The sequence below is a fragment of the Dipodomys ordii genome, unplaced genomic scaffold, assembly GCF_000151885.1.
Source record: "Dipodomys ordii isolate 6190 unplaced genomic scaffold, Dord_2.0 Scaffold88, whole genome shotgun sequence".
In the NCBI taxonomy this organism is placed as follows: Eukaryota; Metazoa; Chordata; class Mammalia; order Rodentia; family Heteromyidae; genus Dipodomys; species Dipodomys ordii.
In genome coordinates this window covers 2,110,164-2,134,276 of record NW_012267304.1, presented here as the reverse complement: position 1 = coordinate 2,134,276, position 24,113 = coordinate 2,110,164, and the positions used below count along the sequence as shown (strand labels likewise).

Sequence of the window (24,113 nt, the reverse complement as noted above, 5' to 3'; positions counted from 1 at the left end):
TGAATAAATTTCAAGATGGGACAGGGACCATTACAGTTCACGTGTGTTTTTGGAAATAGTGGAATCTATTTTGCTGGTAGGAAATGCAGGTTGGCCACTTTACAGGAATAAGAATTTAATTTTCAAACTGTTAATTCAAAATTTGCAATTATATGTGATTCAAATTGTAAGGATCCAAAATATCTATAAAATCTCTTGTAAGTTGGGGTAACTTATACTGAGATTTTAGAACAAGTCACCTCACAAAAGTAACATTGAACATAAATTACTGCAAGTCAAGATAGTAATTTTGTAGAAGTCAACTTTTGGCTCAAAAATTATTTTGATGACTTTTTTCAGTAATGAATCCAATATAAATTACTTTGACCCAAATATGGGATGAACACATAAAACCAGCGAGTTCCCTTTAGAACTTATGTAATGCTGAAACTATCAACAAAAATATTTATACTCTGTAATACTATCATTTGTCACTTTTTAAGGCATATTTTTTGGAGAATAAATTTTCTGCAAACAGACTTCTACTTTATTGTTACCCAAATTACAGATATCTAAGATACCAATGATGTGGACTCTATCCAATTCAGCTGCTGCTTTTATAATATCACCTAAAAGTGAAAAAAAAGATGGTAAGTATTGTAACATATTTAAATATTTAGTTGGAGTTAGAATTACATAAGCTGATGATTTTTTTTCTTACAATAGTAACGATGCCCTAAATCTTCTCCTTCTCTTCAATCTGCCATATGCATTGATCAAATGTACTATATAATCACTTCTCCAGATAAAGGTCAACATCTTACCCACATGCCACCAATAATGTTAAGACGTGGTATTCCAAATACATTTATGCTTTTTCACCTTTTGCTTTTGGTGAAGCAATATAAATACATAAACCTATGTATTTTTGAGGTCATGTATAAGGATTCAACTGAACAACTTATTACATATCAAAAAATGCAAAGGTAAGTGTTCCCATTGTGAAATTCAGTTATTTTTTTGCAAAATCTCTAAGTCAAAAAGCAAAACAATGTAGATCTACCTTCACATTATGTTAATTATCTGTATGTGCACATGTATGTGTATGCATAGAGATGTATGTGCAAATAATTGAGGTTCTTCTAAAGTTTATTTCCTTTGAATTGGCTTTATCAACTAAGAGCTTACTCTGACAAAACTTTATGAAAATGAATCTGGTGAATGATATCACTGATCAAAGCTGAGCAGAGAATTCCAGGGCTCTCTGTCACTTCACAAAGCATATTTTATAAGCTGTCAAAACTCTCAGAATCAACATTTGTCAAATTCTAGAATACAGAGAAAGACTTACAACAATCAGGGCAAAGACTGATAAAGGAAGAAATTTCTGCCTTGTTGAGAAAGTGTCATGGTGTTTTAAATTGCCTATCTACCTACCTTTACCCCTTAGATAATTGGCAGCTTATAATCCTGGTGGAAGTTACTTGTAGTAAAGGTAACAAATACAGATGTGGTTGGATGTGAGGATTTGTCTGATAGCTCCCTTGAGGACAGTTGCAAAGGCTTGCTTTTGCTTTAAGCAATTCAGCGCATTCTCACAGCTGGGGTGCCTCTTCCTCAAATGGCTTTTATTGAAAGTATATTGGCCAGAGAAGTTGAATAGGATAGAATTTTAGGGTAAGAAATTAACAAACTGAAAGTCCAGGGCAGGAAGAGGCTAGAAAAAGAGATATATAAGGGAACAAAAGCTCCCGTGTACACTTGGGAATCAAGATAGACATATGTAAGGCCAGGCACCTGTGGCTCGTGCCTGTAAACACAGCTACTCAGGAGGCTGAGATCTGATGATCATGGTTCGAAGCCAGCCCAGGCAATTAGCTACCAAATACCTGGAAGTAGAGCTATGGCTCAAATGGTAGAGTGTTAGCCTTTAGCAAAAGAAGCTCAAGGACAACGCTCAGGCCCTCACTTCAAGGCCCAAGACCAGGCGCGCGTGCACATACACACAGACACAGACACAGACAAACAGACACAGACACAGACACAGACACACACACACACACACACACACACACACACACACACACACACAGATGGCCATATGTATACACCCAGGGATTGCTATGTGCTTAGAGAGGCCTGAGAAAACTCTGATCATTCACCACTGGCTGACCATCAGGGTCTGAGTAAGCAGGAAGTGAAGGCTAAGGCAGAGTTATAAATAGCAAGACTAAGTGTTGAAAACGTGCTCTGATGAAGGTCTAACCTTCAAATTTTCTTTTCTTTCTTCATTTTCTTGGCTACCTATGTTTAATGAAACACTGTCAAAATACTAGACAACATTAGTTAACTACTAAGCTAATTAACCACAGATTTCAGTTACTACTCATGAAAAACACTTTATTCTAAATATGAGAAAAATGAAAGCACTTAGAGGTTATTAAGTAACAAGCAAAGTCATACAGTTCTAATCTAGATAGTATGAGGTGTCAAAGTCTAGAAGGGGAGCTAGGTTCTATGGTGCCTGAAGGATATGCTAATTAGAAGCCTTTTATGAAAACAAAAGCTTTATTAGCTTCACAGTAAATTCTCCCCTGCTACATACACTAGACAAAGCAAATGAAAACTAAAAGAATATTAGAATGAATGCTGAAACTATCTAGTTTTCTTCTGCCTTGAATGGAGTATACTTTAATCCATATATTTTAGAAAGATTTCAAGATCTTCAAAATTAGCAACAAACAAAATACTAACACTTCTAATTGTTATCACATTGACTCTTACAAATAATGATTTACATACCACAACATAAAATCTAAGTCTTCATTTCATGTGACTGTGATTTATATACTACTTTGAGCAAATGATATGCTCTGTAAATCTCAATTTATCGAATGCCTCCTTCATACAGTGTTTTGAGGATTAAATATATATGGATCTCTAGAATAGTGGCTAACTGATAACGAGCCATACACAAATATTAACAGTGATCACTTTTACTTGACATATTTTACTTAATGAAATTAGAGTATTATTTCTATCACCAGTGTCTTTATAAAGGACTACTCGTTTTCCCTATAAAATGAGCTTTTGTATATTTTACTTTAAATTGCTAGAATTTCAAGAATTGTTTGCTTTTAGGAACATCAACAGCAGGGCACCTATAGGCTTCCACCTATAATCCTACCTACTCAAGAAGATGGGATTTGAGGACTGTGGTTCAGTCAGCCCAGGCAGAAAAGACCAGACTCCATCTCCAATTAACCACACACACAAAGTATAAAGTAAACATAACAAAGCGAAGGAAGGGGTGACAGTATTAAAAAAGAAATGTACTCATTGCCTGACATGTAACTGTAACCCCTCTGTATATTACTTTTACAGTAATGACTATATATATTTATATATACTTATCACTTTTACAGTAACGATTATATATATTTATATATATACTTATATATTATATATATAAAAATTAGGGCACCAGAGTCTTCTTTTTTATATATAAAATTACACACACACACACACACACATATGCACACGCACACACACACAAAACACGAAGAGGACTCTGGTGTTCTGTTTCCTATTCTTGGTCATAGAGGAAGAAAAATTATCTTGGTCTCCTTGTAGCTGGATTGGTACCATGTAACTGAATTCTGTCAAATGAGAATATAAGTGGGAGTGATATGGCACTCTCGGTCCAAGGTCATTGAAAACTTATATCTTCTTCATCTCTTCATTCTGCTGCTTTGCAATCTTAGAAGCTATTTGCTCCTGCTGGGGCAGGATGCAAATTGCATTGCATTGCAGAGGGATGTACCATGCAATCCCAGAAAGAGAGCTGCTGACTCTGACACACTTTAGCAAGAAATAAACTTCTGAGTTTAAGTCACTCTGACTTCAGAGTTGCTTTTTAACTATAGCATAGTCAAACGTATCTTGTCATATGGGGTGGTAATAATCCTGTCTCTGATAGCAATATGGGAAACCTTGATTACCTAGAGAATAAAATTGTTTTCTTAAATGTGTGAAAATTCTTCCATATTATGCTATACTTTAAAAATAGTAATGTAATACATTTTATATTATGTCTTCGTATCCTTTCAAAATGGAAAAGGAAATGCATATCCTTATGTATTATAATTAAAGATGATAACGAAGAACTTCCTATTAGTAAGCATTATTCAATAAGCTATCTGGGATAAATGGCTAATCATATGGAGAAGGCTAGCATTTCAAATGGTGTAAAAGATATAAAAATGAAGGCATCACAATAATATCTGGTCCTCCTAAAATTTAAAATATGCACAAAGGACTTGAATCTTTTTCTAAGAAGATGTACAAATGAACAATAAGCATATGAGAAGGTGCTCCCCATCAATAGTACCTAGGAAATACAAAAGAAAACCACAATGCCATACCACCTCATACCCATCATTAAGAGGGGTGTTATTCAATTCGAAATGAAAGAACTAACTAGTATTAGTACCGGTAGTATTGCTGGTGGAGATGTAAAATAATGCAGATCAATAGCATGGCAGCATCTCAAAACCATTAAGCCTGAGATTCCCATGTTCCCCTTTAAGATAGTTCCAAAAGAATAGAAAGCTGGAACTCAGGTACTTGTAAACAAATGTTCATAGAAGAATTATGTACAAGAACCAAAATGTTGAAACAAAGGCTGGACATCGTGGTAAGTGCTTGTAACCCAAGGCTTGCCAGAGGCAGATATAGAAGGATCTTATTCTAAGGCTGGTGTGGGTGAAAAAGAAAAACTTTATCAAAATGATGAAAGCAAAAAAGGGCTGAGGGGTGTATACTAAGGGGTAGAATGCTTGCTTAGGAAACACTAGTCTCTAAATTCAATCCAATACCACTTAAAAATAAACACCAAAATAATAACAAAAAAACCAGGGCAGGTGCAGTGTTCACATCTGTCATTCCAGCAACTCATGAGGTGGAAGTAGAAGGATCGCAACCAAAGGCCAGCCTAAGCAAAAGTGCAAGACCCTATCTAAGTAACAAAGCAAAAGCAAAAGGTCTGGGCATATGGCTCAAGTGCAGAGTGCCTTCTTAGCAAACAGAAAGCTCTGAGTTCAATTTCCGGTACTGCAAAGTAAATAAACAAATAGAAATCAAGCCAAATTCCCATTAAGAATTAAAATGAATGGATAAACAAAATGCATTATATACTACAATGGAATATCATTCAGGTATAAAACTAATGAAATCTTGATATCTATTGCAACATAAGTAAACCCTGTCATTAGTGAATAAGCCAGATACAAATATTACAATGATAAATTTTGTTAGATATATTTGGTAACAATAAACATGTGAGTAAAAATAATGAAATTAGAAATAGTGAAGAAAACCTTATTCCTTTTTGAGTATAACAAAGAATGAGCAGTCACAAAATGAAAAAATGATATATCTGAGCACATAAAAACAAAATGACAGCATATCAAAGCAAACCTCCCATTGAATAAAGGATAATCTTGGTGAAACTATTTGTAACATATCATAAAGGGTTAATTTTAAATAAACTTCTAGAAAATTCACAGAAATATAAATAACTGTGAGTAGTTAGGCCAGATATAGAGGCTCATAACTAATCTTAGTTATTTGGGAGGCAGAACTACTGTGACTGGTCAGCACACAGTTTTGAGTCAGTGATTTCTGGAATGTATGCTAGCAGATATACTTACATAAGTGTATAAAGAGTTTGTATATATTTAAACACATATATGGTTAATCACTACAGTATTATTTGATAATAGAGCAAAATAGAAGTAATATAAAAGTTTGTAAGAAGGGAACTAGTTAAGTACATTTTTGTATAGACACATGAAAATACTTTGTAGTTACTCAAAAGAATAAGGTAGATCTCTCTATACTAATATGACAAATGTCCAAGATGTACTATCAGAGGGAAACAGCTATTCATAGACTCATCAGTTTATATAATTCAATTTTTGCATATGTGAGATAGAGAAATATAACAGATACTGTTATATAAGAAATAAGTTCTTGGGGGGGAGGGAAGTGTAGTTGTGGAGGGGGAGGGAAGGGATGGTACGGGAAAAACAAAGGAGGAGGTAATAATACTTGATAGGAAATGTACTCATTACCTTGCCCATGAAACTTTAACCCCTCTGTACAGGATTTTTACAATAAAACATATTAAAAATAAAAAAGAAATAAGGTCTTAAAATGATTAAAAGATATTGGTTATCTCCAGAGAGTAAATAAGTGAGTTGGTAGGGTGGGTTAACTTCGGAATGCAAGGAGGGGAGCTTTTACTTTTACCCAGAATCTATCCATACTATTTGAATTTTTAAAATTATTAACATTTATTGCTGTTAGAATTCAAAAAGAAAATAATTCATAAGATGTTTAAAATATGACATCAATATTATACTATGAAACATTTTGTTTTATATTTCTTTATTAATTTACTTTATTGTCATTATAGACATGAGATAAAGAGAGATTACAATTATATGAGTCAGGTAATGAGTACATTTCCTTTGGTACAGTGTCTTCTGTACCCTCATTCTCTCCCAGCCCCTCCCTCCTGTCTCCACCCACAAGTTATATAGTTCACTTTCATCGACATCCAGTGAGCTTCACTGCTGTACTTTCTCACCCTTTTTCCCTTTGATACCCTGCATCTTGTATATACATTTGTCTAATCTGGGGAGGGGAAAAGGAATAACAAAATGATGAACCAAGGACACAGGATGACCCATTGCAACAAGGATACCCACTGGGCAGTATATTGGAAATGAACTTTACAACTATTTACAACTATATCTTTCATCCTAGAAAATCCTGAAAAGTACAGAAAGGTTTGAAGTCAGACAACTCTGAGTTCAAATCCTGCCTGTGTTACCCATGCTGTAGATAGGATTAATTGCAACCTATGTAAGAGGCCCAGGAACACTGCTGGCACAAAGTTAAATGGATATTACCATTGTTATTAGTGCTACCTCAAGAAAAACTATGGTATTCCACTCAAATTTCTTTGCTTTAGGTTACTCTTGCACTTTTCTTCCCTTATAGATTCTTGTCCTTTGTGCCCAAATACTAACTGTTTTGGCAGATTGGTCATGTTAGTATGGTAATAATGACTGGAAGAACATAGGTACTGCAACAAGCAAGCACTAACAACTCTAACCTGATATTTTATATCAGTAACAGCATATACATATAACCGTATGTGAGAAAAGTGGATACTGGCTGGGCACTAGTGGCTCATGTCTGTAATTCTAGCTATTCAGGAGGCTAAGATCTAAGGATCCTGGTTCAAAAGCATCCTGGGCAAAACAAACAAACAAACAAACAACCTTTGTGAGGCTCTTATCTCCAGTTAACCCTGCACACCATTGCCCCCCCCCAAAAAAAGCTGAAAGTGGAGCTGTGGCTCAAGTAATGAAGCACTGGACTTGAGAATAAAAAGCTACCTGGGCTCTGAGTTTAATTCCCAGGACTGGCACCAATAAAAAAAAGGAAAAGACAAGAAAAGTGGGTGTTATATGAAATAATAGGAATAAACGGCCTGTTACAGCACTAAATAAGAAATTTGGGATTACTGAAGGTTTAGGGAGTTGTAATACTGCACACTATCTAATATTTCACTTCTAAAATGGACCACAGGAAAAAAGAACTCATCTCATAAAATTATATATTCTCACATTCGGTTTGCATAACTATTACTGTGAAAATTATTTCATTGTCAGGTAGAGTTCATACAAGTTTTTCAAAAACAACATACACTCAAGATTTTATCAGCTTAGAAAGACTCACCACAAAATCCCAAGATAATAGAAGTAATAAAAGAGTTTCTTAGCCCCTTTTATTATCTGTTATGATAAAACTCAATGAAAACGTCTAGGATCTTTACCATATGCTTAAGAAATAGAAATGACAACAGAAAGTGACCAGGATGATTCTAATTGGATAGATACTTGATAAATGTATACAAATAACTTAAAGTCTTGTATATTAGGTAGCAGTAGTAACAATTATTTGATTGAAGAATTTCACTGTTGGGATTATATAAACTCCTTGTTGTCCCCAAAGAATATATTGAATAGCAGTTGAATAATCATTTAGAAAACAATTTTACTGTACTATATTATATAGTATGTATTATGATTTTAGACAATTATTATGTAAAAAGACCAAGTGTCTCACCTTAGCTGAAAGGAGAAAGTACATTTAACAATATAAGCCATTAGTTAAACTATATTAAGTTTTAAGGGTACAACTGTTTACATAACAATTTTTTTTCTGAGTGATAAGAACACTGACACTGTCTTACCTGCCAGTGCTCTGGGACTCAGCGTTCGTTCATTGACAGGTGTTGCTACTGGATATACACAGCTGTAATTCATGCAGGTCAACAATGTGTCTACTTGAGATGTTTGAACGTCTTCTGGACAAAACATGGGTAGGAATGCAACATCAATTGCTATTTCATGGTTCAGACCTGTTGGAGAAAAACCACACATTACTACAAGTTCAGTAGGTGAATATGGAATCATGAAGGCCAGGTTTGTTGGTTTAATCATAACATGTGTCCAACAGTTTCAGACCTCGAAAAACTGTTTACAAACTGGAGATTGAACTCAGCTTTGCAAACAATTTATGAACACATGCCCTTGGTCTCTTTTGGAACTTTATTGCAACCTATCACCGTGCTAAAACCAATTCAAAATGTTTTCCCTACTGATAGATAATGTCTTACTGTCCACAGGTTAGCCTTGTCACAAAAAAAGAAGACATGCACAGTGTTTCCTTGGACATTCCTGACAGATGCCATGATGGGAGTGGAAGGATCATAGAGGACTATTGGTCCTCCTACTGCCATACTCCAGCAAAGCAAAGAATGGCAGTAACTAAGTCTCATCTGTGTTCAAATACACAACAAAAGGTTCCCACATTCACCATTAAGGCTAATAAAAGGCTGCAGGAGAAAAGGGCAAAGAGAGCACAACCAGTGTCCTGACCTTCAGCTGTCGTGTCTTAATGTGCATCAGTATTGGCTAGGATAAATAGCTAAACAGAGGGAGAGCGTTTTAGGCATACAGCGGGCAGCATAAGCCAAAGGTATTGTCCCTAGGAAGGGGGCTGGAGCAAGAGTACAACTTTATTTATTTATTCATTTTTATTGTGAGAATACCATACAGAGGAGTTACAACTACATGGGCAAGATAACGAGTACATTTCTTATCAAGCAACTTTAAAACTGACTTCCACCTGGTTCCCCAATCTAGAAATTCAGGTATTATCCATTTTTGTGGTGTATTTAGTCATTGAGATTCAATAGCCTTAATATTTCTTTTTTAAATCCTTTCCTGTGATTCTGAAGTAGTGAGTATGTATGGGCCAGTGATGGGTAAATAAAGTCACTGTTAAGCTGCAAACATTCAGAAATACAAGTCCTTTGCTTTTTGTGAGCAAATAACACTAAATCCCATAGCTTTAATTTAACATACAATTAAAGGCTGGTTAAAGCCTTTGAAGACCTACTGATATTTGGGATTCATAAAGTAAAATAACCATGTTATCAGAATTTCCTAGGATTGTAACCCACAGCTCTCAGCAATGCTGTAAAACCCTTGAATAAGAACATGTTGGCATCTTATTTCTTTGAGTCTGAGACTAAATTTAACTCTATGTGCCATCAATTTAATAACAGCTTTGGTATAAAGCAAACATAGCATTAAATGTACCCATCAACCATACAATACATTCTCACTTGTAAATGTAAAAAATATGCATACCACTTCCACCAATGTAGGAGAATCAATGTACCCAGTGCCATTTATTTAGTTGTACAAATTTATTTTTGTCAGTACTGGGGTTTTGAACTCAGAACCTTATGAATGCTAGGAAGGTACTCTATTGCTAAGCCACTCCTCTGGCCATATTTTTACAGATTTTTACCCATATACATTCAATCATTAGAAATCAGAGTGCACAGATTTATTAAATAATAGAATGAAAATGTACTCCTTTACAGAAATGCTTGGTTAAGATATGATTAATGGTTATAATGATTATATTCAGTAGGAAGCAACTTTCTCAAGGGTATTTTCATTCTTTAAGAAAGAAAAGTGTAGTTGAAGATTCAGATTAATTTGTTATTTGTGCTATATGTACAATAACTTCGTGTGTGTGTGTGTGTGTGTGTGTGTGTGTGTGTGTGTGTGTGTGTGTGTGTGTGTGTGTGGTGTGACTTGAACTTTGAAAAAACAGGATGTCTATATCTGAGTGTTGGTTTTCTCTGCAAGAAATATATGTTTAGATTTAGGAGACATAATTTTTAATCATGGACTGCCTTGTACCTAATCAGAGGGTAAAAATAGAGGACATATAACTTCCTTTAAGCTCTAAAATTGAATGTGAAATCAGAAACAAAACAAAAAAAAGGGAACAACCTAAAGCCCCCTTTTCTGAACCTTCCTGCCAGAAAGTTCAGGGAAAAAAATCACTGCAAAAAATAGTAATGTGCTTATTTGTAAGAACTATTTTTGCGTTCCTTCCAAAATGTGCTTTGATTTTATTCAGAAATAGCTTCTTTTATCAGCTTTTTTTTAGTCTGTAAACTATTTTTGAGAACAGGTAGGATATAATTCTAACAATGATTAATTACATCTGGTGAATTAAATGTTTGTGTTTTCACATTTGATTCTTGCTTTCAGCTGATTTACAGCCAATGTCACAAATGGTTACAATTACATGTAAAGCAGCTGTCTAATCTGTTCCAATGGGTCAGTAAAATGTTAAAATGAAGAAAAAATTCCAATTTTTGTGGTTCTAGTTGAATCCTTTGTTTCCATCCTAATGTTAGTGATATATGGGGAATCTTTTATAAGTTTTGTTTCCTCGATATAAAATTAAGATTGATAAACTACCAGAACAGATAAAGTAAATACAGTCTAGTGAGAAACACCTGAAACTTAGGTCTCTAATAATCACTGGAAATTCATACTTCTTAGAGACTTTATATGAACTCCCCTAGATGTGTACACAATTTCTGTGTATGATGAAGTAGAGAAGAATGTGCAAAATAAAAGGGATAAGGAAAAATTGATAAAACTCAAGGCAGTACCATATACTACCATCAATGGGAAAATCCATGATGTGAAGTTTTTCCAGACATTAAATTAATGTTCTTATAGGTTTTCTCCATTGCTTCATTTTTAAGATAACTAGATCTGGTGCTAAGATCTTCCTATGAAACACAAATAAAAGCCTTGACTTGGGATTGCTTTGGCTAATATTTTAGTTCAGAATTATTCTATGTGCATTTTTCATTTATCACATTTTTTGTGTACGTGTGTGGGTCCTGGGACTTGAACTCGGGGCCTGGAGGCTGTCCTTGAGCTTTTTTTTTCCCTCAAGGCTAGCACTCTACAAATTGTGCCACAGTTCCATTCCTGGACTTTTGGTGGTTAATTGGAAATAAGAACTTCACATACTTTCGCACTCATACTTGCTGTCAACCACCACCCTCATTTGCTAAGTTTACAGGGATGAGCCACTGGTGACTGGCTTTTAAATGTTTTTGTTTGTTTGTTCAGCCCAGGGCTGAACCCTGGGCCTGGATGCTGTCCCTCAGCTCTTCAGCTCAAGGCTAGTGCCCTACCAATTGAGCCACAGTGCCACTTCCAGCTTTTTTCTGCTTATGTGGTACTGAGGAATCAAACCCAGGGCCTCATGCATGCCAGGCAAGCTCTCTACCACTGAATCAACTTCCCAGCCCCTTTCAAATGTTTTTTTTTTATTTCTTTACATTTCCATGAGTACTAGAGTGACCTCTTCAGCTTTTGTTTTACGGGGTTGTATTAGTTATTACATCCCCACATATTCCACTGCATTCTGATATATCCCTACTTCTTAGTTTGGGGTAACCCGAGACAATCAGCTTATTCTGTCAGAAAACAAGTTTGGTTTTCTCTATAACTCTGTTCTGTTCAACCTGATCTACATGAGAATTTGATTGGGGGGGGGGTCTAAACAGATGCCTTTTCTTGATAGGTCCCCTCTTTAATCTTTCTTTTTTGCCAGTCCTGGGGCTTGAACCCAGGGCCTGGATACTGTCCCTGAGCTTCTTTTTGCTCAAGGCTAGTGCTCTACCACTTGAGCCACAAGGCCACTTCTGGCCTTTTCTGTTTATGTGGTACTGAGGAATCGAACCCAGGACTTCATGCATGCTACACAAGCACTGTACCATTAAGCCACATTCCCAGCCCCCATCTTTAATCTTTAAGTTACCCTGTTATCCTTCAGTGGTTTGGATGTACTGGGAAAGAAGTAGAATATGATTATAAAGTCCTTTCAGTTCTCGATCTTTTTTTTTTTTGTCAAATAACTTGGACTCATCAATGTTGAAAAACCCTTAATCATAGCTTCATTTATTTGAGAATAAATGCTCTATTCCTTTTGAGGCCAACAGAAGTTCCCTTTGCACTTAATGGACGTGGATATGTGTGTGTGGGTGGGTGGGGAGTGTCTTAATTGTTAAAGCAAAACTATCTACATTTAAACTAGCTTTAATTAATAGAATACAAAGAGGAGAACAGCTGACTTACCTAGGATGGTTACTTCAAAATGTCCAAGGCTGCGGGCACTCTTAAATTCCTGAAGTTTTGGAGGCTTTCCTTCTGGTGGTATGTACTTGGAAGGCTGAGAATTATACTGCTGAGTAAGAAACTTTTTGTGTTCTAAAATGAATTTCCGTGGAATACTTTCTGGGTAAACACAGCTGTACTTCAAATGGTCTTTTAAGCTAGGCCTTTTCTCTTTCAACAGCTGACTCTCCCACCTATCCTTGATGAATCTGATATTTCCTGTGGTATCAGTATTGGCACTTCTTGGGCCTGGGAAAGACACAATGAGACAGGCACAATGGAGGGATAAAGCTAGTCACTGTTCAAAACAAGTACATCTTGATGAGTACTAGTTAAGAAACTATAGATCAAAGCTGGGCACTGGTGGCTCATACCTGTAATCCTAGCTACTCAGGAGGCTGAGATCTGAGGATCAAGGTTCAAACCCAGCCCAGGCAGGAGAGTCCGTGAGGCTCTCATCTCCAATTAGCCACTAGAAAACTACAAGTGGCACTCTGTCTCAAGTAGTAGAGCACTTGCCTTGAGCTGAAGAGCAATTCACTTTCTTAATATTATTATTTTTTACTGTCAATTACTGTTATTGTTTTCTCTTGGAATTACAGAGATTTATAGTATCTTCTTTATGCTTTTTCTGGTTTTGCAAATGCTCTTAAATAAATATTCCTTTTCTATTTGGTGATAAAGTCAAGGCAAACTTAAATTCAGGATAATGGTACACTCGAGATCACTCATTACTGGTGAAATTTGAGCTTAAAATTATGTTAATTTCTGTTAAAAGTAGCAATAAAAAGATTATTTTTCATGGATAGTTCTTTCCTTCAAAAAAGTCTAGAATTCAAGCCCCACAAGCAACAAAAATAAGTTATTTTGATAGGACATTCCTTTCATATAAATAACACATGGAAAACAAAGAGGAAAATAAATTGAGATGAAAGACCTCCTCAATTCTTTCTTTCTTTTTTTTTTTTTGGTAGTGCTAGGGATTGAACTCAGGGCCTTGTATTTGCTAGCAAGCACTCTACCACTTGAATCTTGCCCCCAGTACTTTTGCTTCTGGGGTTTTTTAAGTGGGTCTCACACTTGGCCTTAGACTATGATCCTTCTGCATCTATTTACCAATTAGCTGGCATTACAGTTGTATACTATTATGCCTCTCTTTTTTGTGAGATAGTGTCTCACTACCTTTTGCTCGGGGTTGGTTTCATAGGTGACCTTCCTATCTCTCTCCTAAGTAGTTGCAATTACAGGTTTGTAACACTCACCCAGTCCTCTCCTCAACTCTTGATTATTCTCTACCATTAAATCAATTTGTCATATATGTACAATGAATCCAATTCAAAACAAATGCAATGCTTGTATCTTTATTATAGCAAAGTATCATATTATGAACCTTATCAGGAATAGTTAAAATTTTTTCTCTTTATATTTTTTATTTGGTTGTTAATATTAAGGATTATCCAGGTATAAAATCTCTAAAATTGTGCATTAATTTTATTTTAGTTACTTGGGGTTATAATTACTCATTTCAATTAAATATTCATAATTTTCATAATTAATGAGTACAAATGAAATAAGTGTGAAATCAATTCTGGAGACATAGTTACTGGTAGTGAATAGCAACATTTCAAAAGGATAGTAGGAAAGTGACAAAATATATTTAGAATTCATGTTTTCATAAAGAATGAAAAATTACAAAGTAGAGGTATTGTTTTAGCTTGAATAGTACTAAATGAAACAGGTGTTTTAAAGCTAAAGCACAGCAAAATTATATTTTTGTATTTTATAATTATAATGATTACTTATTTTACTTGAACATTTTATCCTTATTTCTACTGACTGTGTTTTAAAGAGAAAAGATTTAAGTAGCTAACTACATTTAGACTGTGATGAAAGAAAGGACACAGTACAAATGTTCATAAATAGTCATGGTGATTATTTCCCTTACAAAGTGATATTTTGAGCATTTTATGTATGTTTTAGAGAGGTAGGTAAGGGTGTACAGAGGCATGGGGCAAGGGGAAGAGCTATTACTTGCTCACAACTTTCCCCTTCCCCTTCTGTGATCCCAGGTGCTACAAGAGCTACAAGGCTCCAAGAGCACAGAGGACTTCATTTAGTGATAAGGTCTATGCTTGGGGCAGCATATAATAGGCTTTTCAAAGGATTGCAAAAGTCAAAGGGTACGGGTGATCTTGTGATGTCTTGTGCTCATGGTTGTAATGCTCTTGTTTATTAACTTTTCAAATGTATATCTTATCAAATTATGTGAGTCACTAGATATGAAGATAAGACTAAACTTTGCAGATTTCAAAATGCCTAGTACAAACCAGGTATTTGCTAAAGTGTTGGCAAAATAAATGACTTGAATTTACATAGAAAAATGCACAGCTATTATGAAACATATTTTAGGCTATGTTATAATTAGGTCGGCATACATGTAATTTACTACCACTGCAAAATAACATACTAGTATATGAATATTATATACATGTATGTATTTTTCTTGGTTCTGGGGCTTGAACTCAGGGCCAGGGTGCTATCCCTGAGCTTCTTTTGCTCAAGGATTGTGCTCTACCACTTCAGCCACAGCTCCACTCCCAGCTTTTTGGTAGTTTATTGGGGATAAAAGTCTTAGGGACTTTCCTACTTGGGCTGGCTTTGAACGTTGATCTTCAGACCTAAGGCCTCTTGAGTAGCTAGGATTACAGGTGTGAACCACCAAACATGCTATAGTTTACTTACATATTCCATGTTAATTTTTAGTTTTTATTTTTCTCTATTATAAACAATATTTTAAGAAACATCTTAGAACATATTTCCTTTTGTGACTAATATGTAGTTAGAATTCCTAGATGGCATGATATATAATGCATTATAAAACAAATTAAGTATTGCCAACTTGCTTTTAAGGGATAGTTGTAGCACATTTATCTAAGAAAGGGAAAGCATGAACATAAATATGTTTATATTATAAAAACAAACAATGGAAAGATACACCATTGAATGAATTAAAGTTCCCTGGTGAGAGTGAATATTATGAATGAAATAACATGTGGGAGACAAGGACTGAACTTTTAATGAGTATCCTATGTCATATTCATACATAGACAATACATCTCCATAGTAATCATCCTCCATCATCTCTTTCCCTCTCTTCCTTCCCCCTTATCCTTCAAATAGGCCAAGAGTTTCAACTGTGTTGTGTGTATGTGTGTTCTAGATACTGCAAATTAAAAACATACAATATTTGTCTTCAAGAGTTCAGCTTATCTTACTCAACATAATGAGCTCAAGTTAACTTTCCTAAAAATGACATGATTTCATTTTTTGAAGGCTGAGAAATATTGCATGGCATACATGTGCCATCTTTTCTTTATTCCTTGATTGTGAGGAACCTTGGCTGATTCCACAGCTTGCTTATTGGGAACAAGGCTTCATCAAAACCTGGGTATACAGCTATCTCTCTCTATTGATTCACATTCTCAGAGTAGACTGGTAGAGTCATAAGGTGATCTATTGATATTATTTTTGAGGAATCTCAATCTCCATACTGATTTCCATATGGTTGCACTAGTTAGGTTCCCATCAACAGTGTGTAAGGGCTCCATCTTCCCCAAGTCTTCCTCAGCATTTGTTGTTGTTTGTTTTCTTGATGACTATAATTCTGACTTCTGTGTGATAAAATCTCAGTGTAGGGGGAATGAGGAGAGGGCAATAGGGGAGGTTAAGCTGACTAAATTATAATATATGCGTATGTAAAATACCACGGTGAAATCCCTTTGTATAATGTATACATAGCAAAAAATGAAAAATTGAATGGCAGAAAAGTAACACAAGATCTCTTGGAGGGCAGAATTGGCAGAATGGGGGAGGGTCTACAGAGTCAGTGCATAGAGATGAATATGATCAAAGTACTTTATATAGGTGTATCAAAAAAGATCAATGATATCTATGGAAAATTTTTAGAAAGAGGAGGAGGGGGTGAGAGAGATGATGGGGTAAGATTTATTGGACTACCTTATACAACTAATATATTCTAATAAAAAATCTTAAAAACTCTTCTGAGCTAAATTCAGAAAATGTAAATGTAAGGAAAGAAAAAAATAGTAGCCAATGTATAAACTTCGGTATATTTGACTTGGAACTATATGAAAGATGATATGAAAGATAAGCTGAGACCCCGTAGCTCATGCTTATAATCCTAGCTACTCAGGAGGCTGAGATCTGAGGAACACGTTTCAAAGCCAGACTGGGCAGGAAAGCCCATGAGAACCTTATCTCCAATTAACTACCAAAAAAATCTGGGCATGGAACTGGAGTCAAGTGCAGAGCACTAACCTTGAGCACAAAAGCTCAGGAACAGCATTCAGGCTCCGAGTTCAAACTCCAGGACCAGCAAAAAAAAGTGAATGTAAAATATTATATGCACACATGAAAATGTCCTGATCAAAGTTATTGCCAATAACACAAATAAATAAAAAGTAGCCAAATTGTAAAACACAAATCAAACATTTAAAGAAAGCAGTACCTATCATTTGAAATAAAAGAAGTAAACCCAAATATCAACTTGATAGTGGAACCATAAAGGATTATTGCCAGTAACTTTATATAGTAACTTGACTTCATAGGTCTAATGGGGCTATACTTGAAGGGATAAAGACCTTCAAAACAAACAAAAACCTGAAAATGATTATTCTGTGTCTATTTTTATATGGGGTAGGTAATATGGTTTAGATGTAAAGTGCATCTTCACTTTAAAATAAAAAGAGTTGCTAGATTTAGTCACTGAAAGGTGATTGGTCTTAAGGGCCCTTACTTAAATGGATTTACTTAGCTGGCAAATTCTTAACTGATGTATTATTGGGACATAATAACAAAAAGGAGGTGGAGCCTCATTAGAGGAAGGAAGTCACTGGAGGGAATGCCTGGGTCCCCGATTCTCTTATTGTTTCTGCTTCATGGCTATCATGAGGTCAGCAGCCCTATCATGCCCTTTCAACCATGATGTTGTGCCTTGCTTCAAGACTAAAAGCAATGGAACCAGCTAGTCATTGACTTAAATCTCTGAATATGTGATTTAAAATAAAATCTTCCTCTTTTTACTTATTTTGTTATAGTGACAAAATGACTAATACAATGGGTAATGCAACTTAGTTAGTATGTAATACTCTGACACCCCTAGGGTTTTTCAGAGCCAGAATTTCTGAATAGAAAAAAAATCCTCTTCCATTTTATTCTAAGTGAAAATTGTTTAGCTGTGCATTTGAATTGGAAATATAAATGTGAAAATCATGACAAAATTTGTCTTAACTATCAACCAACTCATAATCCATGAAAAAAGCACACTTTCTGGTTCAATACACTGCAAAGGCTTAGAGGTAAGAATGAAACAAATATAAATGAGTACCTTACACTGCTTCAATTGCTTGTTTTGAAAGCTCTAATTATCAGAGCTCTGTAGAAAAATGACTGATTCCATGTCTGGAGCAAGAAATGCTTGATATGAATTTGAGAATATGTTGTCAAACCAGATAGCCAAAAATCTAGCATATATCATCAGGGTCATATCAAAAGTACTTATAAATAAATATGAAAAGTTTCCTACTCACCAAACACAGGACGTGTGAGCAGCAATAAGGATGACAATTGCATTAAATAAAAGATATTAAGTACATTTAAATCTATGAGTTCATAATACTGAAACCAACAAAACAAAACACTAACAGATAACCTATGGAGGACACTGGGGATCGAATTCATTATTCTGAAAACTGGCAAAGAGAAATACAAAACATTCACTGCATCTTTATTGTATAACCTATATATCTAGATGATCAAATAACAAATGAGTGGAAGTTTATCCTTAGAAACAGACATGATCATTTTACAATCCATTATGAATTAATGGACTATTTATCATCAGTAGCTGATGACAATGTTATCATGAAGCAACAAAACCTCGAGTTTAGTGAAATGGCACAGAAGTTATCTCAATACTTCTGTCCTCCCAAAAGAAATACTGAAAGATTAGTAGAAACTATCAGAACTAAATTTGTCTAAATCCTAGGAAATGGTCAAAGGGTTAGAGTGATCAAGTGAATGTACATCAAGCAAATGACAACTTTAAAATATTGCTTTATTGAATGGCAACTCCTTTGTTCAACTACTTAAAGATAATAGAACATTCCAAATAAATAAATATATAAATAAGCCTTTTCAGAAAAAAGGTACTGGGGGCTCATGCCTATAATCCTAGCTACTCAGGCAGCTGAAATCTGAGGACTGTGGTTCAAAGCAAGCCTGGTCAGGAAACCCCAGGCAGGGAATCTCCTATGAGCCACCTCCAAATCCAGCATTGGAACTGTGGCCCAACTGATAGAGTGCTAGCCTTGAACACAAAAGCTCAGGGATAGCACCCATGCCCTGAGTTCAAGCTCTAGGACCTTCAATAAAACAAAAACAAACAAAAATACCAGGAAAGCTTTGTGGTTCTTTTACTTGTTATTTTTCACCTCTTCTTGCTCATTCTCAATAAAGCCTTGGTTCCCATTGATGGATCCTGTTGCTGTTCCTGGTTGAGGTTAAGCTGACTGTACTCACACATTATTGCATAGGTCTATTCTAACCTGTCTGCGATAGACTTGAAGTATAAATATCTACCTTCTTTCACCTAACTTAGAACTCAGTCTGCAAAAAAAAATTTGGTATGGCTTGAAACAAGGTGAAGTAGGTAAACAACCCACAGATACCTGGGGCAGAAGACTGCAGTTGAGACATAATCAATAGCCTAAGGCCATGGAGGAAAAATCAAAGGGAGAAACTTCAGTTTGGAAACTGGAGCATTCAAAAGCATTCATGTATCCCAGGGACTTTAAAAAGCCAAGGATAGGCCCAGTCCACATTGCATTCTCAGAAAAGATCAAAGACTTTAAACTTTCACCTAAGGCTCTAGGCTCAGTAACAGTCTAGCCAAGTGTTGAAAGGGTCTGAGCAGAGATCCAATATACAAAGACTGGGAGAAATGGTCTTTTCAGTTTTTGTTCTTGAGAGAAATGTTTGTCAGAACAATAACTGAACACAGCTATTGCACAGAAAATTTAGTGACTGCACACAAGTAATAGTCTCTGTAAAAAAAAAAAGGAACTTTGGGGAAAGTCATTAGAAAAAGGGACAACCACAGCAATCAGCAACAAAGAGCCTCAGGAAAGCTAGGGAGGAAGAATAGTCTGGATATTCAGTTAAGATATTATAATATTCCAATGTCTAGTTTTTAACAAGAACTCAAAGGTATGGAAAGAAGTAGAAAAGAGCAGTCCATGAAATGAACAAATTGAATCAACATACTCACTGTAGAAGACACTACTAGACTTTATAACACAAACAATTTAAAACAAGTGCTATAAATACGTGTTTAAAAAGTGAAAAGGTAAAAATAAATATTCAAATAGCTAAAGAAAAGCACAAATAAAGATCCAACGTAAACCAGAAAATTAAGTTTGAACACAAAAAGAATATCACAGAAAAAATCATGAAAAGAATGTAAATAGAAAGTTTAGGAAATGGAAAGACAGAAAAAATCGTATTAAGGGAAGTAAACCAGACCCAAAGAAACAAAGGCTCTATGGTTTTCCTCATTTGTAATAATTAGTATATGTCTAAGATAGCTATTGTGATCCTCTTGTCTTTTCATAAAAAAGGAAAATATTTTGCAGACTTCTTAAAGAACTGTAAGTTAGAACCAACACTGACAAATGTCAGCTCGTAGTGTTGGACAGTATTCAAGTAATTTATAATTTGAATTTCTTAATTCATAGATGATATAAAATCATGTGGCAAAATTACCAATTTAAGCTGGCGCCAGTGGCTCATGCCTGTAATCCTAGCTATTCAGGAGGCTGAAATCTGAAGATCACAGTTCAAAGCCAGCCCCGGCAGGAGAGACCATGAGACTCTTATCTCCAGTAAACCACACACAAACCCAGAAGTGGCATTGTGGTTCAAGTGGTAGAACACTAACCTGAAGAGCTGAGGGGCAGTGCCCAGGCCCAGAGTTCAAGCCCCACGACTGACCAAAAAGCAAAAAAATATGAATTTAAGGACATTTTTTGCTTTCAGAACTTGCCTTTCCTATAGCCATTTGTTTTTCCTTTCAGAAGATAATTCTTTTTTTTTTCCTTGGGTCTGGTCATGGGGCCTGAACTCTGGGCCTGGGCGCTGTCCCTCAGCTCTTCAGCTCAAGGCTAGCGCTCTACCACTTGAGACACAGCACCACTTCCGGCATTTTTCTGATTATGTGGTGCTGAGGAATCGAACCCAGGGCCACATGCATTCAAGGCAAGCACTCCACCACTGAGCCAACTTCCCAGCCCCAGAAGATAATTCTTTTAGAAGCATCTTGCATTTTCCTTTTTAAAATTGGCATATATTGGTGGTCTAAGGAAGTTTCATTGTGATACTTCCCCATACACATACAATGCCTCTTAGTTACATTCATGTCTTCTGTCACTCTCCTTTATCCTTCCTGGTCACTTTCTTAAAATAACATTGTTTGTTATCTATGCATGGAGATGGCATAACAAAAACTCAACAAAAGCTGTTGAATAATGAATAGGTAAGGGGACATGGGAAGAGAGGGCAATAGAGGTGGTTAATGTGACTAAGTATAATATACACATCTGTGAAATACCATAGTGAAACACCTTGATACAATTAATATGCACTGGAAAATGAATGGCAGGAATGCATACCAAGCTTTGTTTGGAGGTATCAATGGGAAAAGGAGGAAAGAATGAGAAGACGAAGAAGGGTAAATATGGTCATAGTACTTTATATGAATATATGAAAAAAGCCATCTTATTTTTGACAAATCTCCCAAAAGCCTAACATTGGCAAAGAGACTTCATCTTCAATAAATGGTGCTAGGAAAATTGGTTACCTATATCCAGAAGGATGAAATTCCTTTACATTCACTATTTCCCACTCTGCATAAAAGTAAACTGCAAATTGGTGAAAGATCTTGATGTAAAATCTGAAACTTAAAGCCAGGTTGCTGGGGGCTCATGCCTGTTCTAGCTACTGTAGAGACAAGAATCAGGAGTATTATGGTTCAAGGCTTGTCTGGGGAAAAACTCTGCAAGATTCCATCTCAACTAACAGGTATATGCAAGGGTGCATACCAGTCATTCCACCAGTGTAGGAGGCTGAGATAAGGAGGCTCCTTGGCTCCTTGTTTCAGGCCAGCCTGGGTAAAAAAAAAACAAACGCTTCTGAGATCCTATCTCAAGAGACAAATTGGGTGTGGGAGTTCATGCTGATCATCCCAGCTATGGCAGTAAGTAGAAATGGGAGGACTGTGGTCCAAGATGGTCAGGGCAAAAAAAATGAGACCTTTTCTCAAAACAAAAACAAAAACAAAACGAAACCCTAGATTAAAGCAGGTACTGATGACTCAAGCCTGTAATGCTAGTTATATGGGAAACTGAAAATGGGAGGAATGTAGTTTGAGGCCAGTCTGGGCAGAAAATGTTTTAAGACTTCTTCTTAACCATAAGTAGGGACAGTGTCATATTGCCTGACTGATGATCTGTCATCCAAGGGTATCTAGGAGGCTGAGAATGGGAAGACCTCATTCCAGTCCAGCTCTGTCTCAAAGCAGGGAAGCTGGATGCCAAGGTGCTGGCCTGTGATTTGAGCAACAATGAGAAGGTTCTCTTGGGTAGGAACTGAGATATTAAGCTAAACATAGATATTATGAAAAACATAGATGGAGGCATAGTTCAGCAATATAATGCTAGCCTAGCAAGCATGAGGCCCAGATTTCAAACCCTAGTACTGTAAAACAAAAGAAAACAAAACAAAAATAGCAAAAAGGGCTGGAGGCATGGGCTCAAAGTGCCTGCCAAGCAAGGGAGGAACCCTGAGTTCAAAATTCCAGAACTGTCTCCCTAAATTGAAACTTTGGAACACTGGAGGATTTAGGCATAGGTTATTATATTCCAAACAAGACTCCAATTTCACAGAGCATTAGAGCAAGAACTAATGAAGGAGATTGGATGAAAAAGTTTCTGTACATCAAAGTTAACAAGAAAATCAAGAGACAATCCACAGAATGAGAGAAATCCTTCATTAGGTATTCAACAAATAATTAATATCTAGAATATACAAAAAGCTAAAAAAACTAACAGCAAAAGAACATATAACTAAATAATAAAAAATTTAATAATATTCAATTAATATGCAAATGAACAGATAAAGCCACAAAATGAAAAGTCTCCAACTATTTTTCCTCTATCTTAATTTTTGAGCATTTGATATCCAGTAATATGTCATTCTATATTACTTTTTGTTTAATATATTGAGTTATTTAATAGCTCTGTTTTTTTTCTTTTGTGCCAGTACTGAGGGCTTGAACTCAGTGCCTCGAGCTCTTCCTTGGTTTCTTTGCTCCTGGCTGGTGATTTATCCCTTATAACACATTTCTAGTTCTAGGTTTTTGCTGGCTAATTAGAGATAAGAATCTACTGGTGTTGCTCAGGCTGGCTTTGAAGCTGTATCCTCAGATCTCATCCTCCTGAGTAGCTAGGATTATAGGCATGATCCACCCACTCCTGACTATGTTACCTTTGTAATACATTGCAGCTGCTAAGAATCTCTTCTTTCAAAAAAAACTTAATCTATTTTGAGTCATAATTGCACACATTTATGGGCTACATTGTGATGTTTCAATGCACAATGTGTAATGATCAGATCAGGGTAAATGGTATACCCAGCACTTCAAATATTTATCATTTGTGTTGAGACTATTTGAAACCTACTCTACTATAGGTTATGAAATATGTGAAATATAAATGACAATATTTGCACATCATTGTGCTATAAAATGCCTCAAGTTATTCCTCCTATAGACTGTTACCTTGTACGTGATAACCACTCTCTTTACCTCCCAATTTCATTCTCAGCTTTTAGTAATTCCTAATAAGTCACCTTCTTGTTTGCGATGACATCGAACAGTAATAACCTCTACTAATACAAAGCACTTACAGATTTCAGGAGTAGCAAGTATGACACAACAATGCACAATCAGATCAGATCGTAATTTGCATAAAATAGTATTCTATAAAAGTTTCACAGATAATAAACAACAACATACATTGGACCATGCCTGATGTGCCCAGTTTATTTCCATTTGTTTGGGAAGAAGCTTCTTGCTGAGGTACAGCAATTCTACAAAGGATAAAAATAAGATAACCAATCATTATTTTTTAAAAAAGACCCAAGTGGAAAACAATCCTAATTGATCTTAGTCTGAATTTATTTTAAGTCAACAAATTTATAAAAAGATATAGACTGCTTAATGTTTAAAATACACTTAACAATCATGAAGAATGTCCATACATAATATAATTCAAACCCTGCAGTTGATTTACATATTCTCTTAAGGAGTGTAAGTATCAAATAAAATGTAAATATCAAATAAAGATGTATGTA

General features: G+C 35.6%; 1 protein-coding gene across 1 annotated transcript in view; it reads right to left on the bottom strand.

Moving 5' to 3' along the window:
* Positions 1 to 477: 477 nt before the first annotated feature.
* LOC105992777 (chromosome unknown open reading frame, human CXorf57) overlaps positions 478 to 24,113 on the bottom strand; it is a 104,165-nt gene continuing 80,529 nt past the window's right edge. The window contains exons 14-17 of the mRNA XM_013025836.1: positions 23,776 to 23,849; positions 12,588 to 12,875; positions 8,309 to 8,476; positions 478 to 608 (exon numbers count right to left, since the gene is read on the bottom strand). Coding sequence (XP_012881290.1) covers positions 478 to 608; positions 8,309 to 8,476; positions 12,588 to 12,875; positions 23,776 to 23,849 — 661 coding nt within the window. The remainder of the gene's footprint in view (positions 609 to 8,308; positions 8,477 to 12,587; positions 12,876 to 23,775; positions 23,850 to 24,113) is intronic.